At 41.8% G+C, this 26,355-nt stretch overlaps 1 protein-coding gene across 2 annotated transcripts in view; it reads right to left on the reverse strand.

The window, feature by feature from the left end:
• Nucleotides 1-26,355, reverse strand: part of CRHR2 (corticotropin releasing hormone receptor 2) — a 171,574-nt gene that overhangs the window by 41,885 nt on the left and 103,334 nt on the right. For both annotated transcript variants that reach the window (XM_087731325.1, XM_009475346.2), the window contains 3 exons: nucleotides 12,488-12,605; nucleotides 8,141-8,294; nucleotides 4,562-4,622 (listed from right to left, as the gene is read on the reverse strand). In XM_087731325.1, coding sequence (XP_087587451.1) covers nucleotides 4,562-4,622; nucleotides 8,141-8,294; nucleotides 12,488-12,605 — 333 coding nt within the window. The remainder of the gene's footprint in view (nucleotides 1-4,561; nucleotides 4,623-8,140; nucleotides 8,295-12,487; nucleotides 12,606-26,355) is intronic.

Raw genomic sequence — 26,355 nt, forward strand, 5'->3', positions numbered from 1 at the left:
TTTCATACAATTTGAGGAAACAAGGTTGTGGCCAAAGGTAGACTTTACAACAAAGGCATCTACAGGGTGAGCTTGATGCTCCAGGTTCCTTTTGTAGTTAGTGGAGAAAAAAAGCAGCTTTTCTAGGACAGTGTTCATCTCATTAGGCTATAAAACAGATCTGTTACATTGTAATGTAAACATTTCTAATACACCCATTATATCAGGCGAGTAAGGGTGAGAGGACAGATATTTGCCAGTGATATTACATATGTCTGCATTTGATTAGATATATTTAATATTTATGGTCTAACTGTTCAAACTGGGACCTTAGCTGAGATATTGCAAACTCTTCTGCGTGTCATTGTAACTCTTACTTTAAACCCAACATAAACCATTATTTCTGCACTAAAATCAGCACTGCACATTTCTTTAAAACCAAAAAGAGAACCATGAACCACTGAAAATTACTTGGTACATCAGAATTTTAATTCTATCTGTGTGAAATAAAAGCCATTTTCTTTTTTTTTCTTATTTTTACGTCTGAAAGAATAAACAAACACTGCCTGAATATTGAAGAGGACAATTTAGGAAGACAGTTCTGATTAGACTCAGATATGTAAACACACTTCTATTGAATAGCACTAATTAATATTCTTCATGCTTCTCTGTAGTTCTTTATACAACAAAAACCACCACTGGTTTTATCATTATTGTTAATTAGATCTTATTAATGTTCTTCCCCTTACTAACTGTCCATCAATGAAATTACTACAATAATTCTTAATCATTTGTGTGGGTTTTTTTTACTGAGACTTAACAGTACTTTTTCCAGAATTGTCAGATTTTCCTAAAGAACCGCTAAACCCAGACAGGATATTTGCCACAGTACCAATTATATTTGCCTCACTATGCAGAACACGGTCTCTAGTAAGTACAAAAATGAAAAAAATAAGTTAGTTGAAGCATTTTATTAACATTGTTCCTGCGTGCTATTTTGAGCTTTTAAACTATTATGAGCTACATAACTTGAACCCCAGTTCAACCTCCAAACAATGTAAGGCACAGTTGAAATGCAATGTAAGGCACAGTTGAAATGCATACTCAGATGAAGAAGAGGAGTCTCCCATTTTGTCCTGAATTTGGGGCTGTCCACTGGGATATCCAAACAGCCTTGGAAGCTGCAGAAGAGTACATGCTTTCCTCATGTGCCCAGTTTGCTAGGTTTGACCTCATGGGGGAATAACACATGATTCTCTGCAGTGGTCAAGATAAATGGAGCGTAACAGCTAGGCTGACTGGGGAGATCAGCCTGTTTTCACAGAGTAGCTGAGGTTGGCAGGGACCTCTGGAAATTGTCTAGTCCACCCTGCTGCTCAAAGCAGAGTCAGCTGAAGCAGGTTGCTCAGAGCTGTGCCCAGTTGGTTTTTTAGTAGCTCCAAGGATAAAGACTCCACAACTTCCCTGGGCAATCTCTTCCAGTGCTCTACCACCCTCCCAGTAAAAAGGTGTCTCCCGATGTTCAGATGGAATTTCACGTGTTTCAGTTTGTGCCACTGCCTCTTGTCCTATCACTGGGCACCAATGAGAAATGTCCGGCTCCACCTTCTTCATACCCTCCTATAAGGTATTTATAAGCATTGATAAGATACCCCTGAGCCTTCTCCTCTCCAGGCTAAACACTCCCAACCCTCTCAGCCTCACCCTGCATGAGAGATGCTCCAGTATCCTGACAGCAATTATTTTGCAAAGCTGGGGATTAGTTTTATCTCATCTGTCTATATTTGCACACACTTACAGAATTCAAATTAAAGGCTTGATTTCCATATCATCCCAGCACAGAGAAAGGATTTTGTAAAAGCCACAAAGTTTAGTCTAAACTATGCCAATGGCTGATGGACTGGAGAGGAGAATAAACCATAAGTAAGTTAAACACAGACGTGAACATCTCATCTCACACACATGTACCAGAGGCGCACTCACACATGAGCTTCAGTTTGACTGTTTAGCAGGATCTGCTCCTTTCCTCAGTCTGGGAGGCAGTGAGAAGGGGCTATCTGAAGTATCGCATGCTTTAATGCTTGAGAAGATGACTGAATATTTATGACAGGCCCTCAGCAAGTTATTCATCTCTTGTTTTGCTTCGGTTCATTTACTTTACTGAATCTCCTCTGCGTATGACGTTACTACAAATGCAAAAAGCAGATTTCATTTAATAGCCTTTGCCTTACAGCTTAATGCCCTTATCAGCTCTTCATTTACGAGAGCTCTCCCTGCCTGCCTGGGCGTGTATGCTAGATCAAAGGAATGGCACTACTGAAGCATCCAGTCTCGATTTCTCAAGCAGAGTAAAGTATGTGAATCTTGGCCCCACCACTGACAATAAGCGAGCACAACACTGAGGCTCCAGGCCATCACACCTCATGCTATGGTGGGCAGAAGCCAAACTCTGCACTTTCTCGATACACAACACATTTGGAATAGCTATGATGTGCAGTGAGGATGTATGTGAATGTTTCACTGCAAGGCAAACACCAGCATTAAAGACAGAAAGGTGAAACCATCACAAGACATTAGGTTTAATTGTCTGGGTCAACCAAGAGTAACCTGCCGCCCCCCTTATCACTAAGCTTGTCAGGCAAATTATGTATATGAGTTAAAGTGTACGGGTTTGTCCATGACATGGATTTAAAAGCACAAGCTCCATTTGATAATCCACCCAAGGCAGAGAGCTTGAGCCTAGAGACTCAACAGGAACGGCTTGGATATTCTGCATACCAAATAGGATCACTTTGTCTTTCTTGCCCTGCTGACTGTATTTTGTATCCCCCTTTCTTCTGTTGCGCAGGATCTGGGCCAGTTACACCTTCGCTGGTGAAAGGTGGCACACATACCTATGTAAACATGTCATGTCTTTCTTCATATCCATGATACATCAAGGGGAGATTCTTTCACATTCACTTTGCAGGTATACAGTGATGGTGAAAGGAGGCAGTGGTACAGATGATGCAGTGGTTTCTCCATCTATCCACCTTCTGTGCAGCACAATCCCAGTTGTGGTGGCATGTTTCTATCAGGGATCCTACTTTCCATTATTTCTTTTGGGAGTGAGCAGCCTCCTAAAATGAGGTGTTCAAACCTTGGTGTTGAACTCACAACAGGAATGTTTAACGTGCATCGCCATTATTAAAGCATGTGGTGTTTTGCCTCTCCAGGTTTCAAGACACAAGCTTTGGTTATTTTGTTTTGTGCTGTTTAAGCTAACTAGTTCCTTCAGCTCTAGTTCTAGAGCTGAAAGTCCTACTTCAGCACAATGAGACAGCTGCCATGCTGCCCTGGCTTGTGCAAGGTAACAACTACGAGGAACCTGACCATGAGGCAGACCCAGAATGTTGTGATTCTTGACCCATCCAGAAACAAGAAGGAACAGGTTCCAACTGAAGTTTTTCTTGCCATTTTGAGACTACAGTATGAATTCTCCTGTATGATTATTGTAGGCAGGGATGGAATCACACAAAACTTCTCCCTCATTGAAACGGTGTCTGATTGCCAATATGTGTAGCTCCTGGGAATTAGATTATCACCTTCAAAGTCACCATTAAAGCTACAGAAGGGAGACTGGTCAAGCGTTCAAAAGTTTTTGAGGAGCAGAGAAGAGGAACTTAGTAGTGCATAACAGAATTACTCCCATGCCTACAACATGGATGCCCAAAGCTCAGTTAGTCATCCTATTCATCTCCCTCATAGTCAGGAGAAACAGTGCATGTAAGTCTAATTCATCTAGCCTATTTTGGACATCTCCTTCCAGATGAGATGAAATGCTTTCCAGACTGCATTTACTGTTTTGACTGATCACCACTGATCATAAGAGACCACAGATTAGTGCAGATGCAGACACCTACAAGGTAGACACTTTTACATTTAATCAGATGTGCTACAGACAGATGAACAGTGTGGTCATATGAAAAACAGATTCATGGAGAAAATATTTTTTATAAGATTAGGGAAGGGAGCTGTAACAGATAATAGACATTGATCCAAACACCAGTTGAAAAGTACAAGCTGAGCTATATCTGACCAGTATCGATGTTTGGGGGAAAAATTCCCAAAACACAGATACCTCTTTATCTCCCATATTTTTCAATTTCATGCACTAACTGCTTCCAATTGGAAAAGCCAGAAACAGAAATGCAAAAATTCCAGCCATAAGACTACTCTTGGCAGATTGTCAACTGAACTCTGCACACCCAGAAAGCTAAATCCTTTAGCACTCAACTGTAGTTTTTACCAAGGTCTTACTCAAGCAAAACTTCAAATGAAGAAGATTACCCTCACTGTAAATCAAGTACAAAGCTGTCAAATGAGAACTTCAGGGCTTGGCCAAGGATATTTGGGAAAGTTATTTTCAGGAGTTGGCTCAAGTAGTGCCCTGAAATTTGAGATGGTCTGGATTTGCATGGAAGTGATGAGACCTTTCCTCTTTCCTATTAATCAGCCTTATTTCTAAATTGCCAGTTCTACCTGCAGGCATTTCTTACTTTATTTAGAGAGCCACACAAACACAAATGGTAACTTCACTTACTGTTCATTTTCATAATATAGTTTGCCAATGGCCCAGGCAATGATGATTGGGCAAGGAATACCTGCAATTGCAAAAAGTCACAAGTTAATCACAACCCACGTACGGATGGATGATACAGATGTAGATTCAGATCTGCGTGAGGAGCGTCTTGGTTAATGAACTGGAAGACTCTAAATACAAGTGGTCCTATCTTGGTATACTTGAGACATCGCAATTGCCAAGACCTCTTTATGTATATATAAAAAAGATCATCTCAAAAAAAGAAAACTCTAGTACCAGTAAGAAAAGTTAGTAAGAAAGATTATTAACAAACACATATATATACCTATTTTTCTACATAAGTGGTCAGAGCAATTCTGGCTGGCTTAAAGGCAATTTTGGTCCCTTTTAATTTTACTGCAGTTGATATGGCAAAACCTTAGAGACACCACTTGGACGTGCGTGTTCAGATTTTTATTTCCCAGGCTGAAAGAAGCTTGTAAACTTATTGGGCTCTTTGGATGAAGCCCATTTTCAACATTTTTTTTCATTGAGTCTTCCCTGTGAAACAGGATTATGAGAAAGAATCTCTTGATATCTTGCGATGTCAGAATTCATTCATTGTTTGCCTTTTCAAAAGGATCCAGCTACTCTTAACTTTATATACATATCATTTGACCTATGACGTGCAGTGTGCTCTGTGCCTGCATGTGAGTTCTTATCAAGGCCATGCAGTTTGCTTTGCAGGGCTTGCTTTCTCAATTATACCCAGAAGGTGCTACAGTAGTGTGCCTTGGGCATGCAACCTCATTGCAGTAGATGAGGTGTATTTGTACACTTAATGTCCCTGCAGTGCCACATCCTCTGCTTTCCAATTCTATTATACCAGTCTCATGTCCAGAGCCTTGCCGTTGTGCTTGTTTTGTGTTAGGCCTTCAGAGTCCAGCTGGTTTCAAGGGGATTTGCTAGAGCAGGAAACTGGAAATGAGGAAGAGTAAGTGGAGTTGGCCTTTTGACACAGACCTCCTGCAGGAAACACGAACTTTTTCACTCAGGCATTCCCCAAGCAAAGACTGGATTGATGTCAAAATTGGAGGAGGAGAGTTTCTCTCCATTTCTCCTTTACCTTTAACCTTTCAACTCAGGCAAAACCAAACAAGACAAGCCTCTCCAGCTCTATCCCTCATTCCAACCTCCAGCTTCATGTCCCTCTGAAATCTCTGCTACTCTAAGGTGAATTCATGATTCAACATGACTTAAACCCTCAGGTAGGAGTCAGCACGGCCTTGTATCTAACACTGCCTTTTAACCTCCCATTTGTTGACTCTTTCGTGGGAAATGGAGGCTTTAAAGAGATGAAGCAGAGCTGAAAGAAGCACAACACAGTAGGGAAGGGACTGAATTGCTAAGTGGTCATCTTTGACCTCAGCAAGAAATATAGTGCAGCTCTGATCTCCTGCACCATAGCCTGGTGGCTCTTGTGCCCTGCAAGTGATTATGTTGTCTTCCATCTCGTTCACCATTGACTCACAGGGTCCCGTGCACTTGTTTTCCCTATGTTCTTGCTAGGTATGAACAGACAAAATGTGCCATGTCCTTTCTCCTAGAGGAAAGCATCTTACTTTTCCTTGTCAAGCGAAGAATGGGGATTTGAGAATGAGGATGGTAAAAGATCATGTATGGGAAGGCAAAGCAGAGCCAGAAAGCACCCAAAAGGGTGAAAGGAAAGGTATATTCAGCTCACATATCAGAGACCCAGAGGGCTCTGAGAGAGGTAGGGAGGGAAAATATTAGGGACCAAACCAGTCAGGGGGTCTGTGAGAGCTGTGTGAACAGCTGATTTTCCAGCTTGGCAAAAGAACTGAAAAATATTGGGGAAAAAAAAAAAAAAGAATCAATTTCCCACATAAACATTTTCTTTCCACAGCTCCTCTTTCCTCCCATTTGATTTTGGATTGAATGACATATTTTGTTTTAAAGGCTGTTTCTGTCTTCAGAACTGCAATTCAATTACTTCTGCTCAATTCTGAGAGGAAGAAGCATTTCTGAACAAAATGTCATTCTACTTTCAGAAAATAAAATATTTGCCACTTTTTCCCACCTTTCTTCTTTCAACAGAAAAGAACTGCCAAATTCACTAGTTCTGTTTGACCTCAGATTTTTCATTCAGGCAAACAAGCTGCTCGCATGGGGCTTGTCTTGCTAAACCTCTCCTGGCCAAGTTCAAATCATGGATATATCGGTTGCAAAGGACCTCTGAAAGTATCCAGTGCAATCTCCTGCTCAAAGCAGAACTATCAACACTAGCTCACCTCAGCCAGGGCTTAGCCTTGCTGAATTTTCAATACCTCCAGGGTCAGAGATTCCACAGCTTCTAAGTCATCTGTTCCAGTGTTGTGCTATCTTTTTGGTAAATTTTCTGTTTTCTTAATGTCTCACTGGAACCTCCCAGCCTGCAATTTGTGGTCATTGTCCCTTCTTATAACATCTGCTAATACCAAAAAGAATTTGGCTCCATCATCTTTGTAATTATCCTTCAAATCATTCTTGGTTCCTAACAGATCCCTCCTTAGCTTCCTCTTTGCCAGATTAAAAAAGCTCAGCTTCTTCAGCCTCACTTCACAGGTCATGTCCTCTAGATCCCTGATCATACTGACAGCCTTCTTGATCATCTCCAGTTTTTCCACATCCCTTTTGACCTAAGAGACCCAAAACTGACCACAGTATTCCAAAGGCAACCTTACCAAAGCTGAGTAGAAAGTATTAGTAACTTCTCTCAATCTTCTGGCCACACAGTATGTGTTTTACCTTATTCATGATGAGAAGGCACTGATGGCTCATACTCAGCCTGCATCCACTGCAAGCCCTACATCCTTTTCAGCAGGACTGCTACTCTGACAGTCGGTTCCCAGCCTGTACTGGTGAACCAGCCTATATTGATGCAGCTAGGGAAAAGGAGCATCCTTTGCTCTGGCCCAGGCTGACATAGTAGAAGGAAGGTAATGGTATGCAATGAACTATTTTTCTTTGACTAGTCACAAGGATAGTACAAAGGTGACACGTGACTCTTTGTTAAGGGCTGTTTTCTAGGAACAAAACCCTCAGCAGTCCAAAAGACAGCTGTAAGGTTGTACTGGCAGATAATTAGGCTTCTCTTCTAGTCAGCTCCTCACTTAGAAGTGTCTCATCTGTCTCTTGAGACCGAGTGGTCCACAGGGCAGGGACAGTGCCTTTTCTGTTTCATGCCGTGTTGAGCAGTGGTGTATAAGGGGTTGTGATCGCTGCTTTGCTGATCAAAGTGAAAGGGACATGGTATGAACTGCTGCATTCCCAAAATGCTGAGTCTGGGCATTCTCTTTCTTTCCTTAATACCGGGTGCCTGAGGATCTAAATGAAAAAGATAAATCCAGCAATAACCTATCATCAGCTTTATGTCATCACCACAGTGAAGAACTAAACCTGATCTCATGTTGTTCTGACAAAGTTAGGTTTGAATGTCAGATTTCACCACAGTGGGACTTTTAAAGTTTATTCTTGCTGCTCTTGTCACTTTAATGCCAGGTACTACATAACACCTTTTTAAACACACAAGGCACTTACACCATCCTATGAAGAGAAAGACCCATTTCCGCAGCTTATCTGTGGAATAAGTCATCACTATAGCAGTGTGTAAGTAGCAGCCTTCCACAAACATCCAGAAGAAGTTGGTCACCACAAAATAATTGTAGACAGTGGTAATACATCGACACCAGGGCTGGAAAGGAAACAAAAGAATATTTTAAAATAATGGTGAGAATATTTAAAAAATTCTATATCTTGTTATTCCCTGAAAAATCAATGGTAGAATTCATTCATGGGATGCAGATTTATACTTGTGACTTGGAATCAGAATATCTCAGGTGCTGCTGGGAACTCACAGCTATGTCTGTGACTTTCTACTGAGTCTTGGCTTTGACCACAACATGCAGAATCTCCTGTACCTGAACATGTTTGGCAAGTTAACATGCCATAAGGCATGTCCACACCAGCAGTCTGCAAGAAGTTTAAGAAGCAGCCGTGTGGAAAGAAGACAAGAGAAGGCAGGTCATTTGACTACAGATGATCTTTCAGAGAGGTACGGCCATAGCCTAGGGTCATATCCAAAGATGATATAAGAGTCTAAGCATATCTTAGGCAGTATAACCCACCTGCTGAGCAATTCACAGAAAATATAAGATAGAAGTTAATGTCACAGTCTTGCTTCATTTCCGCTGAAGGGAAGGAGCACCATCGACGTTCAGAAAAAAGATATTTAATTTAAAGATATGCTTTTATCAGCTATTTCATCCCCTCTATTCCTGCCATTAGTGCTTCAGTCTGTAAGCCACATCACTACACACATCACCTCTGAATTTTGCCATAACTTCAATAGGAATTTTTGGTCAGGCTCAATGTATCAGTAAAGGCATCTTCTCCTGATGGCTGTGCAGTGAGAGCACAGCTGTGGAATATACAATTAGCTATGGAGAGGCAGACGGTAACATCACATCAATAAATCACAAGTAACTGCTGATGGTAATTTCCATAGTGCTACACACAGAAGTCTGGGAAAATTTCTTTCTGACCAAGCAGGCATTCAGCATATTCCCTGAAGCATGACATTAATTACCTGTGTTAGCTGGTATCATTGATGTCATTTTACTTTCACCACTCTCCAGCCTTTTAATTAACTCTACTAAAGTATTTGAAACTTTTGACCCTCAGTTAATTTTATTTCAGACTTCATATGCATGAGGTATTGATGATCTCTCGGCAGTCAACAAAGCAGCAGACACACTATCAAACCAAGAAAAATTCTGTGGACTAAGAATTTATTGGACCAGAAACACAGTTACAGAATGATAGCCCATTCACAAGTTGTGATCACTTGTGTTTATGGAGCTGAAATAAACAGAAGATATCTTGGATGTGTTAAAAATTTCATTTCTGTATTATTTTATTAAGATTTGAAATTTAGTTTGGCTTCATCTTTAAAATAAACTAAACGAAATTTTCTTTTTTTTCTCCTTTTGGCCTGAGCAAAGGAAAATAAAACTACAAACCAGGAAAACCCCCTATTTTTGGCTAACATTACACAAATATTTTGGCTCCATTTCTGATTGACCCCCAAACTAGTAAGACTAGGTTTCCAAAGACTCTGAAGTCTCACATTCGATTTTTTGAAGGTATGAGCATGAATTAAATCTTTCCTTGTGGCCCTAGTTTCATGTAAATTCTCTGATATAATGTCTAGACTCTTGCTCCCCTCTCTCCCTCAATTATACAGTTTTTGGCCTCTTCACAGCTGCTCATTTTCACAAGAATTGTAAACAATAATTTTATCTGAGCCTGTTGTTCCTGTGTCAGAACTTAGTGGAATTGGCCAGTGAGTTGGGAAGGTACTGGGACAGAGAAATACACATGATGGTGGTGAGATCTCCCTCTGCATCGTTTCCATAGGAAACCAGAATAAAATGAATTTTGAGCAATTCCTTTTGGAATTGTGGATTTATTATTATTAAATAATAAACCCAATTAGCAGAACTCATTAATTTATACCATTTCACTCATTTGACTGAGGATTCTTGATCCCCATATGTATCCAATATTAAGCTCCAGATCTTCAGCAATTCCCCTTCTTGATTTATTAACATAAGCACTATAACTTCATGCAAAATGTTTCCACGTTGAGTCCTTGACGCTTCTGTAACTGCATTATTGCTGATCAGCACAGAAGAGATCACATCATTAGCTGGCATAAATGATGTTGCTCCCATTGATTTCAGTGGTGTTATTTTGACTCTGACTTACACCACAATAAGAACATAACAAAGTTATCACTAAGCTTGTATAAAGCACCTTCCCCAAAAGACTGCAGTGTTCTGCAGAGAAAAGATGAGTTAACGAAAACTGAGGCATCTGAGGATCTGTCCTTACATTTGCAGGTTTATTTTTTCCTTGGCACATTGTGATCACATTTTAAAAGGCATTTGAATGCCTGACTCCAACTGATTTTTCCTAAATAACTGTAAACTTCTGTATTAAGATTTGCAGTATTGTCATGAGAGTAAATCACGCAGCATAAAACTGTCAACAACGAAGCTCATATACCACCACCTTCTGTAGCCTGAAAACGTCAGAAACACAGACAAAGCAAACAGTGAATTAATAGAAGCTACATCTTCTCAAAGGAGCATCTGCTTGAATAATGATACAGAGTTCTGCATAGATGTCTCAAAAAACTTAGAATCTTAGACTTCTTTATCTAGGTACTAATGACTTTTCTATTTGGTTTCCCAAAGTATGGGATTAAAGTTCAGATGTCAAATCTTACATTTGAAAAGTTAACCAAGGATGATGAGTGCCCAGCTGACATGAAAATGAATGGATATCCAGGCTCCTGGGGTGGTTTTCAATTTCTACAGGACCAGTTCCTATGTGAGCGGAGCCACATTGACTGGTACCAGCTATGGATCCAGCCCATATTCCATAGGCACTTTAGTCCACCTGCTTTCCAAAGAGAGAGAGTATGAAGGGGGTGTGTGTGTGTACGTGTGTGCATGTGTGTTTGTAGCACACTGTTAAGTTTTTCTTGGTTATGGAGGTAAATATCAGGGGACAACCCTAAAAGGAGAATATTCCAGGAATGAGAAAGTAGAAACCTCTGCCAAGAGACTATCAAGAAGAACTATTCCCCAAGAAAACCAAGATAAATGCTTTTTCTTTTGGAGTGGATGCTTTTAATCCACTCCCAAATCCTTGTATTATTGGGGCTGCTTGGTGAGAAACAGGGTGAGGCATTACAATACTTATATAGGGACTGATTCAATGTCCTCACTCAAACCAGCATCTGCAGTTGGGAGTTACTTGAACGAACATGAAATTACATGGAAAGTAAGAGAAATGGGAGCATGGTGACACACTGCATTTCCCAAGAGTGCTCAATGCCATGCAAAGAAGATGCCCCACTTCTTGCCCCCTTCTGCCTTGCCATGTTTTATTCTGTGGATTGTCTGGTCCCTTGAAGTGGCTCTGACTCTCAATCACCCATCAGAAAGCTGACTTTGATCACTATGCCAGTAAAAAAACTCTTCCTTGCTTTTTTGTTGCCTAGGTTAGTTCTCCACCAGTTTAGTGAGTTCAGTCTCCAAGGGTTCAGTCCTCCTCAAGGGATCAAAAAGAGGAACAGAGCTAGTGCAAAAGAAGTAGCAGGAGTTGGAATGAAGTGTTTGGGTCCCTGGAGGAATGAGCCATCCCTTTCAGTGACAGGGAGTTGCTGCTGGATGCAGCCCATATCACAGAACTTCATCCTCAAGGCCAGCATGGTGAAGAAAGGATTAGCAGAAAAATGGAATTTTATAAAAAAAAAAAACAACAAAAAAACAACCCGACAAAGATATCAACAAGAAAAAATTGTACTGTTTCAGGCTCTATTTCTTATTTTCTCGGGAGTCCCAGTGACTCCAGACAGCAAGGTGCCCTCTGTCACCAGACAAAGTAGCTGACTCAGAACCTCAACAGCCAAATCAATTATTTCTGTACCCTGTTCATGGAGATGTTGCGCTCTGGAATGAATGCTTTCCCTACACAAGTGCACATCACTGCAAGATGTTCTGACAAAAATGTTCAAGAAACACCAAATTTAGTGTCTTAATAAATTTGGAAAGTATCTTTGGTCAATGAAGATAAGAGAGAAGCATTTGGGCAGGATTTTTACTTTAAAAAAACCCTTTGATATACAGTGATGTGGAAATAAATGAAAATTTAATAAATCTAAGCTCATTTTCTTCATCTTTTTGAAATTACGTGAAAGTCACTCTGAGCACATGGATAGGTGTGCTTTGTAACATATCTATCAGTCGAACAAATTCAGCATCCCTGCCTGCCCCCAGACTACGTGGCAGAGACATGCTGCCTCCAAGCACTTACTTCATTGCTTTCATGTATGTTGTGATCTATCATTTGAAGCAGAAACCACATCACATTCCTCAAGATGAATGTGGTGATCAAGTTCCAGTGGATAATATTCCGCAGGCATCTGATACTCCTAAACAGGGAAATACATTTAAATAATCATATATAGTGAACATATACACATACATTTTAATGACTATATAAAAATAAATGAGTTAATTTTGTTCACTTGCAAAATTCCTCATGGTTTATCCCCCTCCATTACCTCTCTTACACTATGAAACAGGAGGTTTGTCTGTCCAATGGGTCAGCAGTAACAGTTTATAAGGCTGCCTGTAGCTTATATCTTTACCAGCAAGCATATCTGGGTCTGGTCCCATTCTCTTGCTCTCAGGGTAAATTGCACAGCCAGGGCCAAAGACAAAACTTGGATTTTGCAGCGTAGTCACAACACAAATAAATGACATAAATATAAAACAGCAAGAGGAGGATGGCAAAATCTGTGCTTCTTTTCCTTGCTATATACCTTTCTTCCAGAAACCACACAGCAGAACTTTTGCAAAGCCACGTGCAACAATTTATCTTGATAACATGAGGAGCTCCCTTTGACAATAATCGATTCAAGCAAGTGAAACAGGATCTACTGGAAAGACCCAAATATTCAAATGGTCATTTCATCCTTGGTTATCATTTTTGCTCCCCTCCACCCCATCCCATCAGCTCTATTATAATGTCAACTAGAATTGATAAGCCCCTTAACAGCAAGGCTGCACTGGAGTCTGTTGCGTTGTTCACAGAAAGAGTTTTGGTGACAAATATCTGCTCTGGAGTGGCAAAACTGGAATAGTTTACATTCAGTCAGTCTCTTGAACAGGCTCGCCTGTGTGAAGTTCAAAGTTTTCAGACCCATTAATGTGACAGGAGAGCATGGACTGCCTGGTTGCCAGTCCTGAGCTCAGTTGGCTGTATCAAGCTTTCTTAAGGTAGAGCTGTGTATTCTCGTTCACCAGAAAATATCTATGTCTGGTTTTAGTCCTTTCCCAGCCTCCTTTCAGATTCAATGTAAAATATGAGCACAATGTAAAATATGAGCTACAACGAGTTGGGACACAGTGCTATAAACAAAAGAGGGGACGTCTTAAATAGTGCTTGCTGCTGAATGGCTCCAGGAGGCAGGCAGTGCATGATGCTGATGCCAGCAGCTTCTGCGTGATGCTGATGCCAGCAACCAAAGTATCACTGAAGCTAGAGAGAAAGTTACTCATTCGGTCATCTGAGACAAGATGATTTGTCTTCTCATTCTTTGTGAAACGGTAAAGGAAGGTGAGTGTCAAGTTGCAGTTTTGCAATTAAATGATCTTTTCTCAGCTAAACACAAAACACTCCAGTTACTAAAATCACTTCCACAGGGGTTCAAATAGCCAGTGCATTTCCCAGGATCATCAGGTTAGGATTCTGTGTTTGCCGTATCAGTCTCCCTGCTTGCAAAGGAAGCTGTCAGATAACATCGGACAAACACAGAAAGTGGTGTTCTCAAACCTGCTCAACTGTAGCTGACTGTAGCTCATCCCGGCTAAAAGAGAAGGCACAATCTAGTAACCAACTTTGCTGTTGCCTCAGGTCTTTTGCATGACAAACAAGCCAGCCTTCTTAATAACAAACACTATTTTGCTATCATAAAACACTTATTGCACTTTTTCTAGGACTTGATTAGTCAGTTTTAGGGCCAGAAGCAATTCTGTTATGTCCTTCAGCCTCACAAATCTCTCAAAGATTTCACAGCAATCCAGCAAAAAAACAAACAGAAGACCTCCCACATGTGAGATACTGCAACTTACAGAAAGATGCTCAGAGGTATAACCTACTAACTCAATGTCAAAATAGCTTCTGAGTTTAACAACTCAGGCTCCAGGTATGAAATTGGTATTTGGTTTTGAGAGCCTCAGTGACTCATGGCTAGAGTCAGTTTGGAATACAAATCTCCAGCTGCTCAGATCCATTCACTTTTATTTAGGCTACAAAACTCAAAAGCGTTGCTCTCAGTGTAACCTGTGCTACCAGGGGACATGTCAGAGACACACTTCTAACAAAAGGCAAAGGTTCAAGGTTAGGCTTTCAAGGAAACCAGGCAACCAACACCTACCGCCTTTCATGCTGGACCCCAGGAACCCATCGGGCTCTGGACTTCGAAACATGCTGTTAGGGTCTGTTCTCTGTTGATCATTCTGCATATAAATGTCCTGTGGCTGCTGTTCATCTAGATGTTTTATGCACTCCCTTCAGGTTAAGGATTAGCAGATTAAGGAAGGAGTTTGAAACACTGCTTCTAGGGGGAGAGGGAGGCAGGAGACTAGAAACTGAGGAAATTCAGGTCAAACTGTAGAGTTACTGGCATGAAATTAATTGCTTTTGAGAGCTCTAACAACAAAACAGATCCAGTACACTTGCCACCTGAATGTATTTCTTGACAGAGAGAAGATAAAGGAATGGAAAAAAAAATCCTTGCTGCATGCCTCCATTTAGATGTAGTTTAATTATCCCATATGCTGGAACATCACTAAATCTGGCTGGATGAAACCTTAATCCCACAAGACTTACAGCAGGACATTGGACTGCAGAGGCAAATAGGATCAAACAAATAGTTGTAGACTTTTTGGTTCAGTTCCTAAAAAGAGCTTTTCCCCCCAGTAGGGTCCTAGTAATCAAAATTACATTCTCTTCTGTGACTTGGAATATAAAGACAACCTCAGCATCTACTGGCTGCATGATCTTTGCCTTCCTTACTACTTCTTGATCATACTTCTTTGTCTTCTTTGCCCATTTGTCTGCATCTAGCCATTGACTTTTGTTTGGATTGTAAAATGCTTGGGACAGAGGCAAACTTTTCGTGGTATGTGTTCAGGATCCAGAGTAAGAGGGTCTGGTCTGTGTTGGGAATGCCCAGGCTCTACAGATAATTATGATCAAAACTCTCCTTGTTTACAAAAAGCCACATGTGCTGAGGGAAGATGCATTCCTGGTGTAAAATTAAGTAAAGTATAAATGCGACCAGCTGCTGGAATTTACCAAAATGACCTAAAGCCTTGTCAAATAATGCTTTGGACATGAAGCAGGGACAGTTGGCTCCCATGCCCCACTACCTTTAACAAAAGCCATACTTTGGGTATCAGGAACCTTGTACCATGGCCTCATTCCCTTTCTGAGACACTCTCTGTGTGGCATGGAGCTAAAAAGCTTCATGTCTTCGGGACTAACAGAGCAAAGAAGAAGAGGCTGTAGAGCAAGCATTTTGCTTTTCCGGCTGCAGTCTCTCCCCAGTCCCATTCCCCACCCCACTACTGCCTTGGCAAAGCAGCACAGACAGGAGAGAGGCAGGCTTTGCTTTTGTGATGTCTGGGCCACTACTCTGCTGGTGTTAATAGCCGTTAGGGTTTTAATGGAAACACCAGTACAGTCAGGCTGAGAAACATGTCTGAAAGTACCACAGAGTTTCTCAATGGCTCAGGCAGTGACATGACCCCAGGCACAGAATTGTTTTAACCTTTTATCTTTTTTTTTATTTTTTCCTTTCCTTTTCTTTTAGTAAGCATCCCAACTGGAGACTAAGTTTGGTTTTGTTTGTAGAGAGCCCAGAGCACATGGTTTCTGTTTGTTTCTGTCTCCTAACTACTACTAGCACAGAAATCACGGTGGCAGTAATGCAATTCATAGCCAAGAGCAAGAAAAGCTTGAGAAATAACTGTGTCAGGTTCATACCGGGGCGGGAGAAACAGCAGGGTTAACGCAGTGTGTGAAGGCTGCAGGGCACAGCAGTGGAGGACTGCAGCTAAGTCATTTGATGTAACAAGGGAAAGATCTCTTGCCAGCCACCTGAGAAAGCTGCTCTCAATTACAGGCACTGCTGGTGAATGTTATTATTGTAATTTAGCATGGGTAAAGCACCTAGAGGGATACTGACTGAGATGAGGGTCCCCTCATTTCAGGCATTATTCACATGAGACTGTTCTGCCGGGCTCAGGAGCTAACCCCATGCACAAAGTTTATCTGTGTAGCCAGAATGGAGTCTGAGGTGGACAGTGAATGAAGGACATGTCCCCAGTTGGGCAACAAAGCTAGTGAGTAATAAAAGACCTGCAGCACAGCTAATGTTTGGTGAAAGGACAAAGCTGACCTTCTCATACTCACTCATCTCAAAGCCTGAGGAAGAAACTCATAATACTCATAGGGGTAATTTGTTCTCCACAGGTCTTTTCCTGGCTCTTGGTAGATGGAAGCTAGCTTAAATTTATAAGCCTTAATTTAAATTTGAATACTCCTGTTATTCATGAAAATGACCTGTCCCCTTCTGAAAACTTATATAAACAGTCACAACAGTCTTCTGTGACAATGAGCTCCACAATTTCTTTCTCCTTGATTAATTATTGCCTTCACTCTGTGGAGTGAAAAAGTAAGCAAGCCTGTGCTCCAGAAACAGCAGTAACTGCCCTCACAGGCAGCACTGAAAAGGAATTCACATCACATCATTGTAAATGGCAGGAGGTGGAATTTGAAACGCATTGAGCTGTATTATAAGTTAGTGAATTGAGCTTTCCTAGAGTCACAGTGATTGGCATGAATGCATTCCCTCACAACTCAGAAGCTAAGAAACATGGGGTTATTCTTATCTCAGTTGGAAGATATCACAATTTGGAGAGTGTGGCAGTGACAACATCAGGAAAATGAGAGCAGAGACAGCAGACAGCTACCTTCTTGGGAGGGCAAAGACTCATGTGAGAGAGGGGAGAAATGGGAGATGAGGGGGCTGGGTGCTGAACTGCTGCTTCAGACACAATTACAGCATCGCTAGGAAGAAATCGTGAGTTACAGAGCCATTTAAAGTCCCCTAGCCTAAAATATCAGATGATAGAAGGTTTCATATTCATCTTCATGTCAGGTAACGTTGTTCATGCTGTTTCCACTTGTTTTATAATCCTCGATGTGGACTGAATGGTGCAAGTGTAGCCCAGCTTCCAAGAACAGCAGCACAAGTCACCATCCCAGAGAGCCTGAAGGCTGTCACATCATGAGACACCATGGACTGAGGCTATGGGCTTCCATTAAAGAGCCTTTTCCTCTATTTGCTTCCTGCCCTGATCCTTTTCAGACAAAAAGTGTTGGTCAAGGCCTTGGCTGGACTCTTCTACTAACTCTTCCCTGGTGCGTGGGTCCAAGGACAGAAGGAACGAGAAAAGAGGTTGTAGCAATTCAGTCAGAACAGACTTAAAGATTGAGGCCACAACATAAAGACATAAGAACTTCTTCCATATTCAGTCAGACCAATAAGCCATGCAGGCTGTGACTCAGTCCCCAGTGGTGATCAGTAAAAAATAGTTTGGGAAACAGTATGGGAAACAGGGGAGGTAGACTGTTTGTTGTTCCTTGCTCTTACCTCCTTGCTTCTGTCAGTCAGAGGTTTTAAGATATTCCTGATTCAGAGACCACATTTAATCACATTCAGTCACCCCGTTGGTGGCCCCAGCTCCTCACAGGAGTCACTGAACTCCTTTTGTGGTTTATGCTCACTGGGGTCAGGCCATGGCTTATTCTACTAACATGATGGAATGAAGAGCTCATAAGATGTTATTCACGGTAAAATACGTTTGTCTCTGTTGGATCCTCTTCTCTGCTTGCCTGTCCCCTCCCAAGGGCTGGATGAGAAGGCATTTCCTCACAACTACATTCCCTCCTGTCCTTTGGGAGTTGCAGGGAGGAGGGATAGAAAGAGCCTGGAACTGGACAGCAGGACACTGCTAGTCCCATGGGCTTCAGGAGCAAGCTGGGAGGAGCAGTTGGTAGCATATCTCCAACATGTGCTCCTGAAGTAGCACAGTTTGTGGAACAATGTCACTTCTGGCTGTGTCTGACAGCAGATTTTGGGCTTGAAATAAGCCTCTGAAATACGGCAAGTAGCGTCAGACAGGCACATGCAAGCAGTGTATATTACACTGAGTGAAGGAGCGGGCAGAAGGAAAATGATTTCCTTGAAAAGGAAAGAAAAGAAGGACTTACAGTTTCTGACTTGGAGGGAGAAAAGATACTGCCACTGGAAGCATCTTGGTTCTGTAAGTGAAAGGGTTTATTGGCTCCTCATGATTTTTTAAGAACCAGTGCTTTGCCCCCTATTGAGTGATCTCCAGATGACTGCTTCCGACAAGGTGGGAGATTCTGCTGAGGGCCTGCCGCCCAAGAGTCCTGCTGCTGTGCCACTCCTCCCGTTGGTTTGGGCAGAGGTGTCCTCATGTCAGGCAGGCAGGGCTTTTTGCCAGGAGTTGTTGTTCAGCGTACAGCCACTTGCTTCAAGGCTAATGATGTGAGGCTTTGGATAGAAGAGCGTAGCAAGCAACAGCATATTTTCATGAGAGACTGAGTTATGAAGTACCTTGGTTTATATTTACAGGAATCTGGGGACAGTGGTACAGGAAAACGTGTGTGTTCCAGTGAGTCGAGAGTCCCAGAGTATGTCTCTGGCTGTGCTGGCCAAAACCAGATAAGATGATCTGGGAGTGCATGCCTCCCCCTCGCTGCACACACAGAGAGCCCCATAGAAGCACTAGCTTCAGCTCTGCAGCAGGTTAGACAAAAAGAAGCAATTAAAGTGAAAGCAAACATACTTCTCTTTGGCCTTCCTAATTAGTAAATCAAAAGCCAGGTGTACGGTGGGAAATTACACATAATGACCTCTTTATTTGATTTGAGAGCAGACCATGTTTCGAGCCCGAATGTCATTCCCTGACTCGAAACCATACCACCGGCATCCTGAGCTGCTTGGTGTGTGGGGTGTCATAACCGGGCTTCCACATTAGGAACTATAGCAGCAAATGAAAAAAAGCAAAATTCTCCAGCAGTTGACTGCAGCCTGGGTCAGAGGTGGGCAGAGTTTCTGATTGTTGGTAGAGAAAGCACACTCTGCTAATTATTTCCATTAAATGACCTTAATTGTAGGGTTGGATACAGAAAGCAGAGAATTAGAAAATCCATTTGTTTGACTTGAGAAATGCTGAGATCTGAAAAGGCAGAAAATCTGATCAACTATTCCTGTACAGGTGGCCTCACTGATCAGAAATGGAGATCTATAAAAGGGTTTCTAAAATAGCACTGGTAAAACTCAAAGCAGCCTTTCTGTTGATTCATGGTTTTTTTCCTCACTCTATCCATACAGCGGTATTTTTCCTCTGGGATGTGCAGAGCTACTATTTTCTGATTCAAAGCATGACACAAACAATTAACATTAGCAATCATAATAATGTGCCAGCATGGTCGAAAGCTAGCTGAATTACTTGAATCATCTGCATGGAAATAATTGCAAATTATAACTTTATTAAAGAAGCTTGGAAACCTTCTATTAATTCATGTAGTATTCCATTAATAATGATGTTCAATTAAGACAGCTGTCCCAAAGTCTGTCTGAAAACAGTTGGCAGGAGAAATCTGAGAGCACTTTGCTGGAGTCCTTCCCATTCCATGACTGTTGAACAAGCAGGAAGGAGAATCATGGATATTTTTCCCCTTCAGTCTTTTCTAGGGCAGGCAAGGCTCATGGACAAGCCATAAATGGCATGGAGCGGGAAGAATACCTAACAGCAAGTTATTTCTCAGGCTCTGTGCCTGTCATGGCCTACTTGCTTTCATCCACATGGAGGCCTCCCCTGAGGTCCTCATGGCTTCCCCTGCGTGCTCATGTTCAACCACTGCACATATTCTGGGACTAATGCTTACAGATGGGAAAAGCAGCTGGAGAGGTTGGCAGGGAAAATGAGCTTCTTGGTGCCAGTTGCCTGGGGAAATATAAATATTCCCACAGGAAATGCAAGGGGCAGTTGCAGGGAAGAATGAAACCCTGGAAGGGAATAACAGTTTTATTATGAGGACAGGGGTGAAATGCTCAGGTGAAGAGGAGAAGCAGCAGCTTCCATTAGTATTTAGGATGTGCATAGACCCTAAAAACGAACCCATTGTGGAACTATCAGTGCTTCTCTAAGCCTTTTCCAGAGCTTCTTTCTCCTGCCTTCAAGCCAATTTTTAATCACAGGACAAAGGGCATTCTGCCTGCTTTAGACACAAAGGCTTAAAGCACTGATGTTCCTAGGGCTGGAAGGATGCAGCCAACACAACACAGAACAGGACCCCAGGCAGGACAGCCCCAGGGCAGGACCAGACTGACTGTGTTCACTGTCAGTGGTTGTGCCCAGCACTGTCTGGCTGCGTAGCATGGTGAAAAGGGGTCAAAAATGGCTCTCTGCAAACTACCCGTGAGCATGCTGACAGTGAGCAGTATGGATAACTATGGGACACTACATCAGCCTGCGCTTCATTCCTAGTCTGTGTGCAAAGAGAAATGTTGCCCCTGAGAAGTATATGGTTAAATGTGGGCTAATTGAAACTCAGTCACTGGTACTCCAGTCTAAGAATATGGTTCCAATCTTGACTGTGCAATCAGCCCTTCCACTGGAGAAAATTCCTCTATTATTTTAACAGGAACGACAAAGTCGGATACAGATGACTTCATTTTGTACAGCATGTGTTTGTGGTTTAGCCTGTTGAAATAAGATTTAGGAAGCTGCTCTAATTTGCTTTGCTAAATGGAGGTCAGATGTCAGTCATTTTTGAACCAAACGGGAAATGGGGCTGTAAAGTGTCTTTTTAGCAGAAGCTACCTTGCAGCTCAGGTTTTAGTACCCCATAACAAACTAGCTTTAGAGTAGTAGGGGCACAGTACACGGCTGCAGCCCTCTGGGGTTTATCTAAGACATTGCCCTGTTGACACAGGTTGTAGTTATCAGTCCAGATAGTGGAAGGATGAATGTTTTCTATGAAGAGTGACCATTGCAGCTGGATTACACAACTTAGAGTTAGGACTTCAGAAGCCAGACACTGAGAGCTGATAGTGGTTGATCTGGCTTACAGCTACTGTTTGGGAAATGTAAGAGTGCACAGCATGTCCTCACTCATAATCCCCTTGTGGGATTATACAAAAAAAAATCTGAAAGAAAATTAATTTAAATGACCAGTTAGGGAATTCAGGGGTTATGTTTTTTTTTGCTTTTAATACAATTATACAATTAGCAATGTTTATTAAATTATCTACCTTTGCTGTGTGGATAAACCAAGGAATAAAGTCTGAGGCACTGATGCTACTGTTCACACTCTCTTTGGCCTCATTTCCACCAAAACATAGTGTGAATTATTTCATTATTTTTGAGTATTTGGCCAGGAATTCAGGAAAGACCATATAGGAACATTCATAGCCTGCTCCTTCCAAATATTCATTCCTGTGCTTGGTTTAAATTCGTTAGCCTCATGGTGCTCACTCTGCATACGGAAATGTTTCCAGTGGTTCAACCTGGGCACCTCCTCCAAGAAGCTGCTCTTTCCGCAACACGCAGAGGCAGTCCACATGCTAGCAGGAGTGTACATGTCCCATTTAGGGGTGACACAAGTCAGGGATTTTCCACCTCTCTCGTGTTTTACTTGATAATGTGAAGCAGCAGTATTCATCTTTTAGAGTAGGCAGAAGAGAAGGTGGCTGGGTGCTGAACAACTACAGTGGCGTTAGTGAGGGATGTAGATGTGTAATTCCTTGGATGAAAACTGAAATTGAACCATTTAGTACTTGAACACCTGCAGGTGCATTTGTAGTGGGTAACTAAACATCTAGGCTTGAAAACATCTTCTCCGATTCTCCTTCCCAGAGATGACTCAGGACATGTTCTCTTTTGAAGTAAATTGCACTGCTGAGCATGATTCATATCTAAACTGTAAAGACCAAACTTTATTTTCTTCCTTCCTCTGAAACCTTGGAAAAGTTGCAAGGCTTGCTCCACTGTTCCCAGAAACATTCCATCTTCACCAAAAGGAGAACAGAGCACAGACAAGTTTTAGCTAGTCAGTCAATATAGACCTAATCTTGCACAGAGCAGTTCTATTACCGGAATTTAAGTTTAAAGTTAGTGTCCATCTCCAAAAACACTGCCTCACAGCTAAAATCTTGGCAACGACAGAAATACACCACTGGGAACATAGTTCAAGCATAGGATAGGAAGTGGCCTCCTGATCCTCCAAATCCCAGGTCAAGAAATTCATTGGGTAAAAGTCCTTCATAAATTCCTGAAACTCTAGTTTAACTCCAGGTTAAATTTTTCCTCCATTACATTGCTCCTGGACGCCTCTGCTCTGTGTGTTGGAAATCATCCTCTAACGTCCACTCACAAGTCTATCTGTAGAGCGCCTATACCCTTTTCTTCTTGCACTGACATTGTCCTTGATTTTAAGTAGCTCTTCAGTTTCTAATGTTTATCCATGGTGTATTTATAGGCAGAAATAATACTTCTTGCCAGCCTTCACATTTCTAGGCTACAATACCACTATTTCAGATGCAGCTTATGAAACCTTCTACATTTTAAGAATATAAGCTCTCTGGGTACACTTTTAATTACTGGTATTATTCCAGGACTTCAGGAGGGCTTTGCTCTCCGCTGTGTTTTTTGCGCCAGGTAGGCTCTATACAAAGAGTCTAAAGAACAAGCCATACAGATATGAGATGTGAGAGGGGGTGAGTAAAGGCAGTGGGAAGCAAAGACATTGGCCTAAGTTTAATCAATAGGAAATGTGTTTCTGTCCTTTATCTGAGTTCGTGAGATGAGACGCTTCATATGATTTCAGGCAGTACAGGCACTTCAGATGTTTTGTATTCAAAGAAGACCATCTCACTGCATATGTCCTTTTTCACAGAGCTCCATTGTTTTCATTCCTGCTTTGCTTTTAGAACTTTTCTGTGGACTATTACAGGGTGGGACAGAGTGCTGTCTCCAGACCTACAGCCATTGCATCCACCGAACACATGCTCTGCAATTACCGGAATTTATGATGAAGTTTAAAAAATGCCATGTGCCTGAATCATTATTTCAGGCTCTGCTATTCTAAGTGGCAGATGGAATAGATATAACTAGGCTAGATGGAAAGCCAGGAGATGAAGAGGAAAATGGAGCACTGATATGAACTCATGAATTCAGTTAGTTGATGCCCTGTCCTGGGACTTGCTCTTTTTCCCCTTGCTCCACAACAGAAAGGTATGTCTGGGAGGACTGTGCCTTAGATCTGGAGTCTACTCTGCTCTGATCACATCAGATACCACATGCTTTTAAGTGCAAACCAGTACTAATTGTGCAGATCACCTACCCACTTGATATATCCTCAGTATCTAGGCTCTGATAGGTGTCAGATCACTTTGCTCTATGAAGCCTGCTCTGTAGGGATGCTCTACAAAACCTGCTCTGTAGGGATGCTCTACGAAGCCTGCTCTGTAGGGATGCTCTACAAAACCTGCTCTGTAGGGATGCTCTACATGTCTTCTGGCAGGTTTCTACAAATCATTTAATCAAACTCTTCCATTCTTACTAACAGATGCCTGCAGCAGCAGTCTCACCAATTGCACGCCAGACTGAAGATCAAGAGGCAGTTCAAAGGAGCTTGGAACAGGGGAGGATAAAAGAAAGTAGATCTTCCTCTTTTAAACTCTAGGAGATGGTTAGGGGTGGAAAAGAAAAAAAAAGTCACTATATTGTTTCAAGAAAAAAATGTTTTAGTCCTTTGGGAAAAAAAAATATGTGAGATTTAGGAAATCTGGCTGTAATCACAAGAAAGAAAGGGGACACTGCCTCAGGCCTATGAGAAAAAAAAATCAGATGTTTTAAAGGGGAAATAGAAAGAGGTAAATTTATGGGCAATAGGAAAGCAAAGGTTCCCTCAAAACCTCAACCTGCTTTCGTTACTACCATACTAGTGACAAAAGATGCTATGCCAATGTTTGTCGGTTTGTTTTTTTCAGAGCTGCCTTTATCGAGCAACCTGTGCAGGACATGTCATTTTTAATCTTCAGCCTATCTTCCTTTCAGCACCATCCTTCTTTATTGGATTCAAAACTCAGTAGGGACTTAGATATTTCCCAGAACAAATACCTGTCTTCCTGTACTTCTTCGGTCACTACTGCACAAATCAATCATCTCCTGATTGAATCTAGTCAGGTCATTGCTGGCCATTGCCAGCACATTGTTTAATAACAAGTCAGGAGTTTTACAAAGGACTCTTATTCCACCTCAGAGGCTGGTATAACAGCACACTAACAAGGAAAAAGCCAGGACAAAGCAATTTCTGTCTCCGCATTATCAGCAACAATAAAGGAAAAATACGATTCAAAAGAACAAAGAAGTGTTTTAATCCTTATGCTTTTTTTTTTTTTCTTCCCTTCTTCAGCTTGATTGGTATTACTGATAGCAGGATTCCTCCTATGGAAAATTTCTGCTTTACTAGCATGAGAATGTGCACCTGAGGGATACATCAAACCTTTACCATTAATGAGAACACACAGACTATGAGATTCACAGTGGTACAGATACATTTAGCAATGCCCTGTGAAATGTCCCGAGCAAACCTCTACAGATCCTGTGTTGGAGATCAATGCAGCTCTACAGCACATTTGGTTTATGCACGAATTCCTCATTTTTCCTTCTCAGCATATTTCTTTTTGCCTGTGCGCTTGTTTTGTTCTACATTATAAAGACAGCATGGCTGTCACACTTTTAAGGCTACCTACATTTAGACCTTAAGGAATAATCCTTGACTTCAATCTTTAGGAGCTATCTCAATGACTCATTGTCATTCAGTCAGCATGTCAACAAAAATAAAGTCCTCTTCCATAAGCTGGGCTTCAGTTTTTATTATCTAGGTGCTAAATGAAATGTTTGCTGGTTTATTTTTCATCGCACAGCCAAAAAAGAAGGATTGATTCATATGGGACAGAATTGGAGAAAACAAGGCTGGAATAGGTCTTTGCAGTAAAAGAGAGTTCCTGGCTGAGTTCTCCTCCCTTCTCAGTTGTGTTGGGGTCTCCTGGCAATACAAAAGCAGATGGCAGATGATTTCATTACTTGCTGCTACACCTGACCTTTCCAACCCTCAAAATATCTTTTGGTGTATGGTTCCTTAGAGTTTAGGACAGTAGAACATTTCTATTGGTCTGCAGGGTGGGTTGTGAATGGAGGACAAAGGCTTGCATAAGGAACTGAGGAAGATAGGAACTGGGGACAAGATGACATAGGATAGATTTGGAAGAATAGCAACTAGGTCCAGTTCTTTCCCCTTCCCACTTCAGCACAACTGAGGACTAAGCTTCCCATCAATGCAGCAGCTACCTGGGCTAGGGCAGCAACACTAATGGTGAAGCTCATCTCCAAAAGCAGAACACCCATCTCACTAGTTGATCATCAAAGCAATACTCTTTGCCATGCCAACCAGATATTTAACCTGCTCTTAAAACCTCCAGTGTGAGAGACCCCACAGCCTTCCTAGCAGTTCCAATACAACAGGTGTGCTCCAGTCTCTTCCTTCAGACAGGACTGCCTTCGGGACTCTGTTTGCACTGACAGAGCAAAGGAAAATCAAGCAGGTGATGGGCGAGAAGCATAAAAATATGGAGCAGTTGTAGAACTTGAGTCTTCCCGTAGGTCTCCTCTGTCTTCTCTCTCAGCAGGCACTCATGGAGTGAGGTAGATGGGTGGAGTGGGGCAGGGATAAGGAACTGGTAGATTTCTACTTTGGGCCAAGACGTGGGACTATCAGATCTAGCCTTCAGGGTCTTCTATTTTTTTTTAGCCAGGAATTATCTAAATTCTCTTATTTCACCCAATTAGTAGATGCCTTCTTCCATCCAAACTAAAACAGGAAAAAAAGCCCCCAATAATAGGACTCAATTATCAGACCTGATTTGCTCTTGGGACACTTTGAAGAGGTAAGCGTGATGAAGATGTGCATAACCTAGAATTTGTGTAGGGGAAATGTGCCTAGGGACT

Source organism: Nipponia nippon, unplaced genomic scaffold, assembly GCF_047370975.1.
Source record: "Nipponia nippon isolate SJK-2023a ecotype South Korea unplaced genomic scaffold, ASM4737097v1 scaffold_1, whole genome shotgun sequence".
Taxonomy (NCBI): Eukaryota; Metazoa; Chordata; class Aves; order Pelecaniformes; family Threskiornithidae; genus Nipponia; species Nipponia nippon.